The sequence below is a fragment of the Chrysemys picta genome, chromosome 8 (genome assembly GCF_011386835.1).
Source record: "Chrysemys picta bellii isolate R12L10 chromosome 8, ASM1138683v2, whole genome shotgun sequence".
NCBI classification, from domain to species: Eukaryota; Metazoa; Chordata; order Testudines; family Emydidae; genus Chrysemys; species Chrysemys picta.
This window is the reverse complement of record NC_088798.1, coordinates 88,933,218-88,948,149: the sequence shown is the minus strand read 5'-3', so window position 1 is coordinate 88,948,149 and position 14,932 is coordinate 88,933,218. Positions and strand designations below refer to the sequence as shown.

At 42.4% G+C, this 14,932-nt stretch overlaps 1 protein-coding gene across 13 annotated transcripts in view; it reads right to left on the bottom strand.

Moving 5' to 3' along the window:
- CSNK1A1 (casein kinase 1 alpha 1) overlaps window positions 1-11,383 on the bottom strand; it is a 52,114-nt gene extending 40,731 nt beyond the window's left edge. For 8 of the 13 annotated variants that reach the window (XM_065554924.1, XM_065554923.1, XM_065554926.1 and 5 more), the window contains exons 1-2: window positions 10,655-11,199; window positions 9,753-9,859 (exon numbers count right to left, since the gene is read on the bottom strand). In XM_065554924.1, coding sequence (XP_065410996.1) covers window positions 9,753-9,859; window positions 10,655-10,777 — 230 coding nt within the window. In that variant the 5' untranslated portion in view covers window positions 10,778-11,199. Of the gene's footprint in view, window positions 1-9,752; window positions 9,860-10,654 lie in introns of all 13 variants that reach the window. The other 5 variants (XM_008179557.4, XM_065554932.1, XM_008179559.4 and 2 more) reach the window with 4 other exon arrangements.
- Window positions 11,384-14,932: the final 3,549 nt, after the last annotated feature.

The following is a 14,932-nucleotide window of genomic DNA, read 5'->3' as shown; positions in this document are numbered from 1 at the left end:
TGCACTGCCTTCAGGAGCTGGGCCCTTGGCTAGCAGCTGCCACTCTCTGGCAAGCCAGCTCTGAAGGCAGCACAGAAGTAAGGGTGGCAATGCCACAACCCCCTTACAATAACCTTGCAACCCCCCCCTGTTCCCTCCACACCACCCCATTCTGGGTCGGGACCCTGAGTTTGAGAAACGCTGGTCTCTCCCATTAATTCTGTATAGTATAAGGTAAAAGCACACAAAAGACCAAATTTCACAGTCAGTGACGTCCGTTATAGCTCGGCCGTGAAAAACACATTTTGAAACTTTTCAATTTCAAAACCTTGATGTTAGTGAGACATGTTACAAGAATATGGCCAGTGACAAATTAATATATAGAAGATCTTGAGAAACTAGACTAGCAATAGCAAGTTTATTAACAAAAGACTAATTTTGTTCAATTATCAAAGCGGTAACTTTATGGTCAACTGTTACTTCCTAAAATAACCTGTACATTCAATCTTGTATGAGGAAGGACTCACTAGAGTATTTAACAGAGGGAGAAGGAAGAAAGCCATGTGTAGGAGCAGAAGTAGATGAAACCACTTGTTTCTATGTTAGCCCAACAGCCAGTGAGATTCTAGGCCTGATTTCAGACCATGTTGTATCACTTTCACTGTTCCACAAAACAGCAGGTAAGAGCTTAATCCAAATCATTAGGCAAGTATAAACAGCAGTCACAAAACTTCGAGCAGAAAAAGCCATTACATCTTCAGATAAATACCCATCTAAGAGTTCTCAAACATACACCCTTAACTGGGGCACAAACGTAAAACTCAAACACCAGCAAAAAGGACGCAAAGGAATAATCTCAAAGCAATATAAAAGGCACTCTAGTGACAGTTACAAAGTACATCATGTTACTAAATACAATAAAACTGAAGCAGAAAGTAACCATAGTAGCAATCTTAGACATGGGAAACACACCAGTGCATTTGAGTCTATGAGGAAATGCAGACAAAGCTGTTATTGGTTCAAACATATCACTACAGCTTTATATCTCGTTTACTCAAATAGAAATGCGTTTTATCTCAGACTACATCCAATGAAATGGACTACTTGAAAATATCAGTGATAACTTATTGAGACCAGCACAACTTACGCATATGGATTTCATACCTCTACCTGGGACATTACACACATTTATTTTTCTTGGTTCCCTATGTTTTGTCAGTATCCTGTACTGCTCTAGCCTACAATTATTCTGACTGGCACCAATCAACTGGTTCCTTAATATCTTTCTGTTTCAAATATACAGTTTCATTATGGCTGTCACCTTTCAACTATTAAAGATGGAGGAAAATTTCCTGGCAAACAAGTATGCCTATGCACCAAGAGTTTGGATTCTTTACACTTGCTAATTCAACCCCTCCTAATGTAATGCACAGAGTATATATAAGAAAAATAGAGCCTGTCACCATGAGATATTTGAGACTGAATTGCCTAAGTATTTTACAATTTACATGTGTTAGCTTCTCCATATTGACTTGTATGTTCTTTTCCATAAAGCTGGAAAAATAATTGTTAATTGTTGACCAAGTAAGAGTCAGGAATACAAATGCAATTAACATAATATGGGATAACTGGTACAGTCAAGTGAAATATTTAGCAGATGTCACTCACTGTGGCAACTAACGTTAGTTATAAATTAGGCCACCCAAGTACTAAATTAAGAAGCAGCAACTAAACACTTTCTATAAGAAAGTTAGAGTTACTATAAATAAAATATTGTGACTTTTGTACAACTAAGACAGATTATTTCAAATATATAAAGTATGCTAGTGCTACTTATTCCCATAAATGGCATGCAGCCTGATCATTTAAATTGACTAGAACTCTCTATGCTGCATATGCACTTCTAAGTGACTGACTTGCTATTTTACTAATTGCTTAAGGCAGAAAATCTACATCTGGTAAATTGTTTCTACATATGTTTCTATAGAAATTAAGCCTTCCTGCCTTTTTGGTTGCAAAGATAATCCTCCAATATAAGGAGGAACCCATGGAGTGCTTTCATCCCAAGTCTTTAGATTGCTCTAGTGCCGCTCAGCTTTCCCAAGCAGGATAAAAACCGACAAAAATCTGGTCAGTTTAATTACTGCATACAGGATGCCACATATATTGAAATGGACAAAACTGGTGGCTACCTTGGTATCTGCTTCCGCTAGATAAAGCTGTGAGCAGAGGCAGACAGAACCAAGTATAGAAGAAGATCTGGAAAAGATTGAGGATATCCCTATTCAATAGAAGAGATTACCTTCTTTGTCAGTCAAAAGGCTCTGTCACAAAAAGAAAAGCATCAGTTGCTGGAAGGGAAAAGAAGTGGCAGGGGAGTCTCACACACCTACAAATATGAAACAGAATTCACCGACAGGACCTTCCCTGCTTCCAGCAACTCACAAGAACTGGACTTTTCCCACCAGAGCGCTGCTGATGGAAGTTACAGTTGTGCCCTCTCCATGTCTGCAGGTCTGTTTTTCAAGCCCTGTCTTATGATCTCAAATAAGCAGTTCCAAGCTGAGAATGCATCTCACCAGTTAAAATATTTAACTTGTATAAAACACTGCTTAAAGGGACATTCACTTGAAAAGAAGTCTGATAATAGTAATCCTAGGATTTTGTTAGTAACAATAGATAAATAATTAAGTACTTATTTTTTCAATTTACTTTGTGCTTCCTGCAGTACTTTGTGTAACTCAGCTTCACCGTTTCCCTGAATAGTCCATTATTATGGGAGACACTAGTGAACAGTAAAGCCAAAAGATCCTTGAACATTTTTAAGATGTTTCAGGACACTGTTTGAAGGGTGCATTATCATAAGCTATAATATTTATAAATTTGAATGGTTTTAAGTTAATAAATTTCAAGTGTCCTTTACATCACTACTCATCTAACTGCCATATTGCACTCTTGAGGCTTAATGCTAGAGTAGGTTTTACTCATTTTGTAAGTTAAGAAGGACCCATGCTAAATGTTGAATTTGAATAGCTCCATAAAATGGTGTGATTCTACTTACGACTAAATTAAAATGTCACTTCAGTCAGCTTCATATGCTTAGTGGGGTATTAAGACTCCTATAGTGAGAACATAGGGCAGACTACTCTAAACCTTGTAGGTCATATCAGGAGAATAAGGTTAATCATAAACAGTCTTCTAGAATTTGCTTCCCAAGAAGATGGTGGGAAGCTGTAAGAAGCTTCAACCTTCTCTCTCCACTCCCCCTGCAATAAGGAATATGAAAATTGGCATAAACATGCCTCAACACCTGTACAATATACAACAGATTTGAATATTAAGCCTGGTGGAAGGAAAGTTATGATATACACAATACATATGTTTTCAGTAGCCTTGGAATTCATCAAAGAACCAATGGTATATTTTTAGTGCCATTAATTATCACCTATCAGTGTATGTGTTATTATACCTTGTCTACACAAGCCTTATGTAGCCACAGCCTTAGTTCTGCCCTCAAATAAATGCAACATTTAATATGTTACACATGATTAGCTGTAACCAAGGAGCAGATACATCACCCATTCCAAATACAGCCAGATCCTGGCAATTCATCTGACAACTAATCCTCAAGAAAAATCTCTACCCAAAGAAAACCTACTTAAAAATATGTAGAGGGTGCATCTTGAAAGACATTTAAGTTACAATAAATTAATACAAGAAATAAAGTTCAGAACAAGCCACCAGCCAAATATACAGCCAGCCAGAACCAAGGAACCTGGTACAAAGTCAAATACCCCAAATTAATGTGATCAATTAAACAAGAAAGTAACATATGAAAATGCATTACAGTACAAGAAGGGGACTGACATAATGCCCTAGAACCATCAGAATAAACCTGCCAGAAGAATGGACTTTTCATTCAGTCCATCAGAGCTGCCTTAGGGCACAAAAATCAGTTAAAGAAGTATAACCTTGATTCAAGTTCTTTCTGTCAAACCAAAAATGAAATTCATGTTGCACAATAAATGTACATGTCAAGAACACACATTAGATTGTTTAACTACTAGTGCATTTATATAGTTCCTTGTACTCAGAACTATTTTCAAATTCTTAATAATTTGAAGGGGTCTGCATGGTGGGGGTATGGAATAATAGCTGTGCCCTTTTTTCAAGATTTCTTTTACACCATAAAGCAAAACCTTTCCTGCCCAAATCTGACTGTTTGTGTTTATCTTAAACATAAGGATTGCAAAGTCTCCAACCTGTCCTGTTTACAGTGAAGGCTGAGGATTCATGTACTGTCAGCTCTCTCAGCTCTTTGAGGTGACATTCAAAAAATGTATTTTAAAATTGGATTTTGCCCTTTTGCTTCTTTATAAATTATGAACACATGTAAGGGGTTTTTTAGCTAATTTATCTCAACATATCTGAAGATCCAGTAAAACCAAGATGACTAGATGTATTTAAGCATGTTTCTGCGCTTGCATCTAAGGGGCAAGAGAGTTGAGTATTCAAAAGAGACTGCCTCTTATTGCAAAAGTATTAGTAACTGCACTTCCGTGTTTACTGCTTTGATATGTGTAGGGTATGTCTACACTTAAGTGCAGCACTTCAGTGTAACATTACCTATGGCAACAGGAAGGGTTCTCCTGTCAACACAGGTAGTCCACCTCCCTAGGTGGTAGCTAGGTGAACAGAAGAATTTTTCCATCAACCTAGCACTGTCTACACAGGCACATAGGTTGGCTTAACAATGCCGCTCTGGGGTGTGGATTTTTCATTCAAATGGACACACTTAAATCAACCAAATTTTCTAGTGCAGACCAGGCCTAAGAAGGCCCAACATGTTTTTCAGAAGCTAGCCTGCATAATCTTTACTTTAGTAACTCAGGCTTACCATTTTATTTCTTGTATAGATACAGCATAACAAAGGTGTTATCTAGTGGTTTTTATACACAGGTCTCAGCAGTGAATCATAGAAATGTAGGACTGGAAGGGACCTCGATAGGTTATCGAATCCAGTCCCTTGCACTGAGGCAGGACCAAGTATTATCTAGACCAGGGGTGGGCAAACTTTTTGGCCCAAGGGCCACATCTGAGCATGGAAATTGTATGGCGGGCCACGAATGCTCATGAAGTTGGGGGTTGGGGTGCGGGCCCTGGGGTGGGGCCAAAAATGAGGAGTTCAGGATGTGGGAGGGGGCTCCAGGCTGGAGCAGGGGGCTGGGGGTGAGGGCTCAAGCTGGCGGTGTGGGCTCTGGGGTGCAGGACAGTAGGACCAAGAGGTTCGGAAGATGGGAGGGGGATCAGCACTGGGGTAGAGGGTTGGGGTGCTGGAGGGGGTCAGGGGTGCAGGCTCCAGACAGCGCTTACCTCAAGCAGCTCCCAGAAGCAGCAGCACGTCCCACCTCTGGCTCCTACTCAGAGGCACGGACAGGCAGCTCTGCGTGCTGCCCCGTCCACAGGCGCCACCCCTGCAGCTCCCATTGGCCGCAGTTGCAGGCCAATGGGAACTGTGGGGGTGGCACTTGGGGCAGGGGCAGCTTGCAGAGCCCCCTGCCTGCCCCTATGAGTAAGGGGCAGAGGGGGGGACATACTGCTACTTCTGGGAGCCGCGCGGAGCCACAGCACGCGTGGAGTGGGGCAAGCCCCGGATCCCGCTCCCCAGCAGGAGCTCGAGGGCGGGATTAAAACGTCTGAAAGCCTAGATGTGGCCCCCAGGCTGTAGTTTGTCCACCCGATACGTTTGACTAACCTGTTCTTAAAAGCCTCCAACTACCGGAGATACCACAACCTCCCTACATAATTTGTTCCAGTGCTTGACTACCCTTACAGTTAGAAAGTTTTTCCTAATGTCTAACCTAAATCTCCCTTACTGCAATTTAGGCTCATCGTTTCTTGCCCTGTCCTCAGTGGGTAAGGAGAACAATTTATTTCCCTCCTCTTTGTAACAACCTTCTACATATTTGAAGACTTATGTCCCCCCCCCTCAATCTTCTCTTCTCCAGATGTACTACCCCCATTTTTTTCAATGTTTTCTCAAAAGTTATGTTTTCTGAAACTTTAATTGGTTCTGTGGCACTCCTCTCGACTTTCCCCAGTTTGTCAAACGTGAGCTTGAATTCTTTTGTAAAGCATTACCTCGGTTTTACAGATGGGGAAACTGAAGTACAGAAAGAGTGACTTTTTCAAGGTTACACAACAAGCCAGTGGCAAAGCCAAGAATGAGCTCTCAATTCCCTGTCAAGTGTCCTACCCACTGGATCACAATGCCTCCTGCTATGACTACTTTAATAGAGTGCAGCTGTAAGGTTTTATAACAGTTTTAAAGCTTGCCTGACTTATGAAGAAAAAAGGATTAAATTTGCCTTAATATTCTCCTCCAGCAGAGCACAACTCAATTCTATTCGAACTGTTCCAATTACACACATTCTGTTGTAGTACTGACATGGTATACTGTCAGAATATTTAACTGAAAACTAAACTAAATATAAAAGTCAAACATTTTCCCGAAAAGAGTGCAGTTAAAGAGTACCAGATCACATGTGTCTAAAGAGAAAAATCAAGCACAATATGCACAATGTATGGACATCACCAGGATCAAGGTAACAAATTAATTCTTTGTACAATGTACATATCCTTGATGGGTGTTTTAGTGACACACTCCATGTTGTAAGTCAGGTTATTCATCTTCATTCACAGCAACACAGGTATCTGGCCTGAATCAAATTCCATCATGCTTAATGTTTGTGGACAAGAACTTTATTGTACAAATTGTTATTGCCCTTCTCTGATGTTAAAGTAGAAAACACAAAATAAGAAGCCTTTATTTTAGGTTCTCACTGCAACTGTCACCAGATATCATAGAGCAAGATGCCAGCCAAAAGTAGAAACGTGTGGTTATAGACTGTCAATTCAAATTTTGGTAGAGTATACCCCCCACCTCCCCACCCAAGATTTAAACCCAGCAGAAGTGCTGTGGAAGGATTTCAAATGAAGGTAGATGTTCTGAAAGGCAACATTTTGCAGAACACTGAGGGTTAGGACTAGCACTGTGAGAATCTGAAAGTGAAATTGACCAGAGACTGTGTCAGTCAGGATTATCTAAGGGATTGCTTAACCTGTCAGTTTTAAAAAAGAGTGAGTTGAGTAGTTTCAGATACCAGATCAGTTGCCAAATCTCCCGACCAATTTTTTGTAGTATTACCCATCATTTCCTATTCTTTAAAACAGTTGTTCATTCCCCTATGTTGTGTGGAAAAAAACATTCAAAATAAAGGGGAAATTGCTGACAATACACAAAGTGAAATGGGATATATAAAATACTGTCAAATGCACAAAGAAAAAACTACAAAGATACTAAAAACAAGTTTTTTCTTTCAGTGATATCAATCTAGTTATTTTTAAACAGTAGGTAAGTTTTATACAAGAATATTATTTAAGTTGACTTTTAGCATCTCAGCTTGGAAAAAACAGTAATAGGTAAGTTTATTACTGATTAAGCCCGGGAACATCTCTTTGAACTGTAATTCACTTTTGCTACATGGAAACGATACTACGTTAAGGACTTGTTGGTAGCATAATAGGTATGTTATTATTTAAGTGAAAAACAATTTACATTTACCTAAAAATACCTGCTTTTTCAGACTGGTCGTGAAATATTAAGTACCTGTTCGCTTTGGCAATTTTTCCAAGTTAGCATCGTTTTAATGTGCAACTATTTCAGTAGTAAGAAGAACAGGTGTACTTGTGGCACCTTAGAGACTAACAAATGTATTTGAGCATAAGCTTTCGTGGGCTAAAACCCACTTCATCGGTTGCATCCAATGAAGTGGGTTTTAGCCCACGAAAGCTTATGCTCAAATACATTTGCTAGTCTCTAAGGTGCCACAAGTACTCCTGTTCTTTTTGCGGATACAGACTAACACGGCTACTACTCTGAAATATTTCTGTAGTGGCATTTCAATAGACAATTTCAATTATTTTCTTCAATGGAAGACTTTCCTTTTTAAAACTGTGAAAAGGATGCTGAAGTTGCATAGTCTATGCAGCTCTGGTTTCACACTTTAAGCTAGAGGTTTTTTGCTTCATACAGTTATATTTGTTCTACCCTTACATAAGGCTATACTGATTTTGAAAAGGGTTTAAATATATAGGACAACAGCCTATGGCAACATAGTTATGAGCAGTAATATCTACTGCACATATGCCATAACTGGGGGCACACACAAATGTCCTTATTTTAAATGAAGGAAAGCATTAAACTAATTAGTATTCAATAAGATTTACAAAATAATGTGTCCTACAATAACAGAGGCCAGTCAAAATGTCCTACAAAATCTGTGGGGTTATATCCTTTATGTACATTAAACAAGAAAAAGAAGGGGTACAAAGCATGTACTATAGCTAGGCTTGTCAGTCCAATTTTAATTTTTTTTTAAACAACTGACGGCTAAAATTGATTTTTAAACATTTTCTATATTTATCAATTTAAAATTTGACAGTTGCGGGGAATTTTGGGGGATCAGACAACAGTAATTTGAGGACAGCAGATGTTGAGATTCAAAAAGTTAAAACTTCAAATCATTAAAGCACAAACTGTCAACATCACCTCAAAATATACAACGTAAATATCCTTAAATCAAACTATGCTCTCAAGCAGCATTTTTCTCACTTTGCCTATTTGTAAATTTCTATTATTGATGGAAATATTTTTTCATTGGTTTGTGTGTACATGGTGAAACTGATGTTTATCAAGATTTACCGATAAAAATCTAATTCCTCCAATCCTAACTATTGCTAGTACCCTATCCTTTGCAAAACCACTAAGTTATGTTTATGCAGCCAATATAGTTTTGATTTTTTTCACACCCACCACAAAACAGATGTTAAACACAATTCACAGAATTTTAAATACGATACGCTTTTAATGAAAGCTCTTGAAAAGTGACAACTCTTATAAAAAGTTTTTGTATAAAGATAGTTAAATTTCAGTTCATCTCTATACTGAAATAAGGGGAACCCACCAGTTTTTGATTTATTCTTGCTCACCTGGCTGACCTACCAGTATTAGTACAATAATCCAATTCTCAAGTCTGCTTCACTACTAAGAAAACTTAAAAATAGTTCTAAGCCTCCCCGATGTATTAAAACAAGTTTTCATAATTAGCATGAAACAAGGAAGCTGCATAACAAGGGAATGGGGGGAGGAGGGGATATAATCTTGGCACTGTATCTAGAGGGCTCAGTGACGCATCTGTTGTGGGCAACAGAAGGGGGCTGCCATTTCATTCCCCCTGGAGGTTCTCTGCAGACCTGAGCCTTCCGGACACACAAATGTGCTGGAAGGAAGAGAGGTACATGCCAGAGCATGTCCATGTCCCAACAGAAGATGGGGGAAGGGTTAGTCACGTCCATCCGCCATTTTCTGAGCAGAGAAGGAAGACATGTTGGAACAAAAACACAACAAAAGAGAGCAGCCATTTCCAATGCTGCCTCCCCGGAAGCCAGCCTACACTCCCAAACACAAATCCTGCAGGAATTCCCCCTCCTCAGGGATTGCTGCATAAAAGGCTGAAATCAACAGGGCAGTAAGGGGGAATGGGGAAGGCTGGGTGGGAGAGATCCTGCTAATTCTACCGTATACACACTATTCCACCTCCTAAATCAATTCTGAGTAAAAACACTCAACCCTTCTCTAACCATGGAGCCCCATCATACGATGCCCTGGACAAGAGTCCATACTGATGTCCCACAGCCTATTTGACTCTTACCTTATGTGAGGGATGCCAACTCCGCCTTGCAGAATCTTGTACAGTTTGCTCTCGTACAGCAGCTGGGGATGCCTGGCCTTCTGAGACTCCAACTTCACGGCCACTTCCTGCAGTGAGAGGGAACAGGGATCAGAGCATCCACCAAGCACAGGGGTTTAGGAGGACCACAGCACTCCACTCCCACTCAGAGCTCTGCTGCAGTAGATTTTGGGAATATGGGGAAATTTTCTAGAGCTCACAACACTAGCTCAGTATCCATAATACGGAGGAGCAGCAGGCTCTGCAAATAAAATCCACACGGTGCTGATTTGTGCATAAATATCCATCCTGGGAGGGAAATAGGACTAGAGATGTTTAGTCTTCAGATCCATACGACTAATCGAGATGGGAGTTGTTTCTTCGTGGCTCGGAAAAATGTGGGATGGAGAGAGGAAAAAGAAGAAAACCGAAGAGTAGGGGGGTCTTCTGTGTTTCTCCCCATATGTTGAGTGCCAGGTAAGTGTGTGCCCCCTCAAAGTGGAAAGGGATGGATGACTGGGGGAGGGGAAGACGGTCCCCTACGCTGCTGATGGCAAGGGACATATCCCTTTTTTGGGGGGGGGGGGGGGGGTGTTCCTAACTCTACCACCCATCCCTAGGGTAAGTGGAGATCCCCCGAATCGATGTGCTATCACCAGGTAAGTTTCTCCTGCGAAGGGCCAGCCTCCCTCTGGTAGCGGACTAACCACCCCGGCGGGTACGCTGATCGCCCAATCTCTTGGTGAAACCAACCGCAGGGGCCTGGGCTCCCAGTGCTGACAGGACCCCGGCTCGATGAGGGTCACTGGGTGCGTGCCCCGGGGCGGGGACTGCCTGAAGGGATGAGTCCCGGGGCTCCCTGCGGGGCTACGTGGCGCCCTTACCTCCCCGTTGGTGATGTTGATGGCCAGATAGATGTCCCCGAACGAGCCCGACCCGATCTTCCGCACCAGCTTGTATTTACCCCCGACGATGAACTCGGCCTTGGAGCCGCTGCTGCTCGCCATGGTGAGGGGCGGCTCGCGGCCCTCCCGGCGCTGAGGGGAAGTGAGGCGGGGGTCCTACGCTGGAGCAAGGCGCCTGGGGGGCCTCTGCGCCGCCCGGGAGGAGGAGTGGGAGGCGGCAGCGGAGGAGGAATCTGGTCCCCGCCGCTCAGCTTAGGCCGGGCCCCTGCGGCGGGCGTCCTCCTCCGCGGCTCTGCCCTACTCCCCGGCCGGGCGCCACTACACTCTCTGCCCGCTCCAGAGATACGGGAGTGGCACCGGGAGTCTCTGGGGATCCGAGCGCAGCTGGCACCGCCGGATCCCGGCCGCCGCCGCTAGTACTTCACTCAGCAGCCGCCGCCATCTTGTATATCGCGCGGCTGCTATCACGGACACAAAATGCCTCCACTCTGCGGCCGCCGCTTCTTCACCGCGCAGGGCACTCTGGGAACGGGGCGGGGCAGCTACTGTGCATGTTCGACAGGACACAAAACGCGCATGTGCAAGCTAAGAGGGCAGGCGAGGACGTTGAACCAGCGTGCATGCGTAGAAGGAGTTAAATCAAAGTCAATGACTAGCTTGGCTCTTCACGCAGCGTCCGCTTCCGCAAGTGCACATGCGCACAACCCTATTCGGAATCCAGGCGGAAGGGTGAAAAGGAACGGGCGCATGCCCGCCCGTCCTCCTCACCTGTTCCCCCCCCCCCATCCTTAAAGGGCCAGTGGCCTTTCAAAATCACTAGGAGCCTCTGTCACTTGACATGGCCAACTTGGTGGGAATGGGGCCAGGGAGGGGCACGTGGGCTTTGCAGCAAGAGCACACGCAGCGGGTTAGACCCTGCTCCAGGGCAGCTGAGCCCCTCAAGCCACCCCAGAGACCCAGATCTCTGTTTCTGGCAGCCAGCCTTGCTTTGGGGAAAGCAGAGCCAGGGCCCTGGGCTAGCAATCTCAGCCCCCTTCAGATGGGGGCCATCTGATTGTGGGTGCTTCCATTTTTGGTGTCCAGCTTGTGACAGCCGGGGCCTGATTTTCAGAGATCTTCAGCATCTGTTGCAGCATTCAGTGCAGTTAGTGGGAGTTGCTCAATTGGTGCTCAACACTCAGCACTGGAAAATCAAGCCCACAATGTCTCTAGCTGGCAGTATTGCTCATGCTGAGTATTAAAAAATCATGAGTCAAGCCACAGAAAAATCATGAGCTTGGCTTAAAAATTATGAGATTTTCAAAAGTCTAAATTTGGAGTTATTTTTTGTTTGGCATCTGATTTTTGAGCCTCTAAGGTTAATATTTTCAAGTTTTCTCTATGGACATGAAGGACAGAGACAATTTTTTAACAAAGCTGAGATCCTCAATGAATCACGTGACTCTGGGTGCTGGGGCTTTAGAAAAACACCAAATGTCATGAAAGCTGGCAACACTTGGGCACCCAAAACCAGAGGTAACCAAAATCAGTGGCCACTTCAGAAAATTTGGCTGCACATGCACAGCTACTTTTTGTCCATCCCACAAACCAATCTGCTAAATATTGCTGGTTGGTTGGCTCTTTGTAAAGTGGCTGAGGGGACCCTAGGTGGAGAATACTTTGAAGATATAAAGGGCCTAAAAGTCAGACCAGGTGTAAATGGGTCCACTCCCACTGAAGTCAAAGGAGTTGCAACAGCGTATCTTTTTATAAGTGGATGGATCTCCTCTAGAACCTTTTTGGAGCAGGTACCTGACTTAGGTGGTTTTATAAATAATAAATTAATGCTTTGGGGTCACATTGAGGAAAATAGCAGTAATGTTACATTGTGCTTAAATGCAGTATTCATAGATCTGATTCTTGTACCCATCCTCTTAGTCACTATTCCTGCTACATACCCCCTTCTTGATCTTCAGTGTGTCAGTTACACCCAAGTACACCATCTTTCTGACCAGTACACACATAACCTGTAATTCACATCACCTTTTACATCAGCTCTGAGTATGGCCCAAAGTGGATGGTATCCAAGCTCTGCTGACAACTTATCAGATCCCAAATCAAATCCGAAAACCTTTGAAACATTAATGTTAAGTGCTTGACTTCATTGTATAAAAAAATGAATTCAGAGTAACATGTGGCACCTAAGGTCTTCCTGCTATTCTGAGATGCCTGCTGCAGTATCTCAGGCCCAGAAGCACAATAGGGGTGAATTAAGAATGGAGTGGAGCTCTCCTCTGCTTTTGTGCATACACAAGCTCTGTTTTATCATCCTTCTTTGGTTTGGTAGATCTGACATGATCTGATTTACCTCCTAACCTTGGTTCAGCTATGAGTCTTTTTGGATTGTAAATTGTGTAGTACTAAGTCTTGGAGATGCCTTGCAAACTTCTGCTGGGAATTCTTTCAGCAGCTGCTTTGTGTCAGCCAGATATATTCTGGGTCTGCTGTTTCTTTCTGCCTTTTTAAATGTTCTTTCCTTCTTTGTCCTCTCGATCCATTCTCTGCATTGTTCTTTTGCAAGAGCATGAAACTGAGAATTCCTTGTGACTCATTATTACTTACTGTCAGGATGGGCTCCACCGTGCAAGACTAAATCTGGGAGAAGATTTAGGCCTCCAGCCCTGTTCAGAAAGTATCTAAAGAAATGCAGCCAAATTATAAAAGCAGCATCCATTAGATGCCAACTTGGTATATCTCTTGCTAACTGGATCAGCCACAGAAGCTCCCTTTCAGCTCAGCTGGTGGGGTTGCTAACCACATGCTTATGAATGATGAGGAGCCTAATTTAAGGCCTGGTCTACACACAGTTTATGTACCGATTTAATTACTTTGATTAGGACTGTGACTTTATACTGATATGGTTAAAGCGGTACAACCCCTAGTGTGAATGCAATTATACCAGTATAAAGTTGCTTATACCAATACAGCCTATTCCCCTGATATATCAACTACCACACTAGGGGTTGTACTGTTTTAACTATATTGGTTTCTAAATGGCTTTAGGTATAGTGGTAGAAGAATTCTCTGTCAACAAGCCCTAAGTCTTGGCTGTGACTATGTGATAACTCTGACGACTTGCCTAATTTCATTTGGTCTCCACTTGTTATCTATAAGGTGGCTGCAAAGCAGGAAACCAAAAGGGATGAAGAAGTCCAAGTAAGGGATAAAGCTTGCAGTTAGCAATGATTCTGAACTGCAAAGTTCAAATCCAAACTTCCTTGTGCTTCAGGATATTTGGATCTGAGTTTTGCTTTGGTCCCATCTCTCCCTGCAATGAAAATAAAACTGATCTTAATCAACACTGATCACATTCTGGACTAATCCACATAATTGAGAATCAATAAGGATGTCCAAAGTTAGAGTCAGCCCCAAACTCATTCCCATGTAAATTCTGTCTTTGCATAAGTAAGAATATCTGCACTGGTCTCTCACTGAAAGTGAATGTTGATCTTGTACCAAGGAGTATGGATACATATCACAGGAGAAGGGAACTGGACTTTCAAGGGCACTTGAGATGTCTCAGAACAACTCCCTCAACTCATTTCTAAATAAGGAGCTTTGTGTCCCCAATTACCCATGCTGTTACTGTTGATCATGATATGCAAACAGCTCAGGAACACTTAAAGCTCTACAGCATTTTTAATAGCTGCTCTTGAAGGGATTTGAGCAGTTGGGAAGCTGTTTGGCTTGAGTCACATTTATTTGAAAGAGCTGGAAAAACAGGTTGTCCGATAAATAGACCATATATGGGTGTATCTGAGTGCTATTGACCTCTCTGCTCTAGATTTGCAAAATTGTGCAATGCTGCCATCTGGTGGCTGAAAAGTTACTGCTATTATTACTGCTTAAAACTAATACTTACATAGATGCTGGAACTAGGAGTGCTGAGGGGTGCTGCCACAGCACCTGGCTCAAAGTGGTTTCCATTATATACAGAGTTTACAGTTTGGTTCAATGGCTCTCAGCACCCTCACTATAAAAAATTGTTCCAACACCGCTGAATATTTATATTACAATGGCACCCAGAGACTCCAATCAGGATTGGAATCCCATGAAGACAGTGTGTCTGCCCTGAAGAATTTACAATCTAAGAAGACAAGTATCATACGAAGGGGGATATGATCAAATATACAATTTGTAATATACATATAGACATTTGTTATTTTTTCTCTTGATGATTTTAAATATATAAGGTAAATGCCAGTTATCCCCATCTGT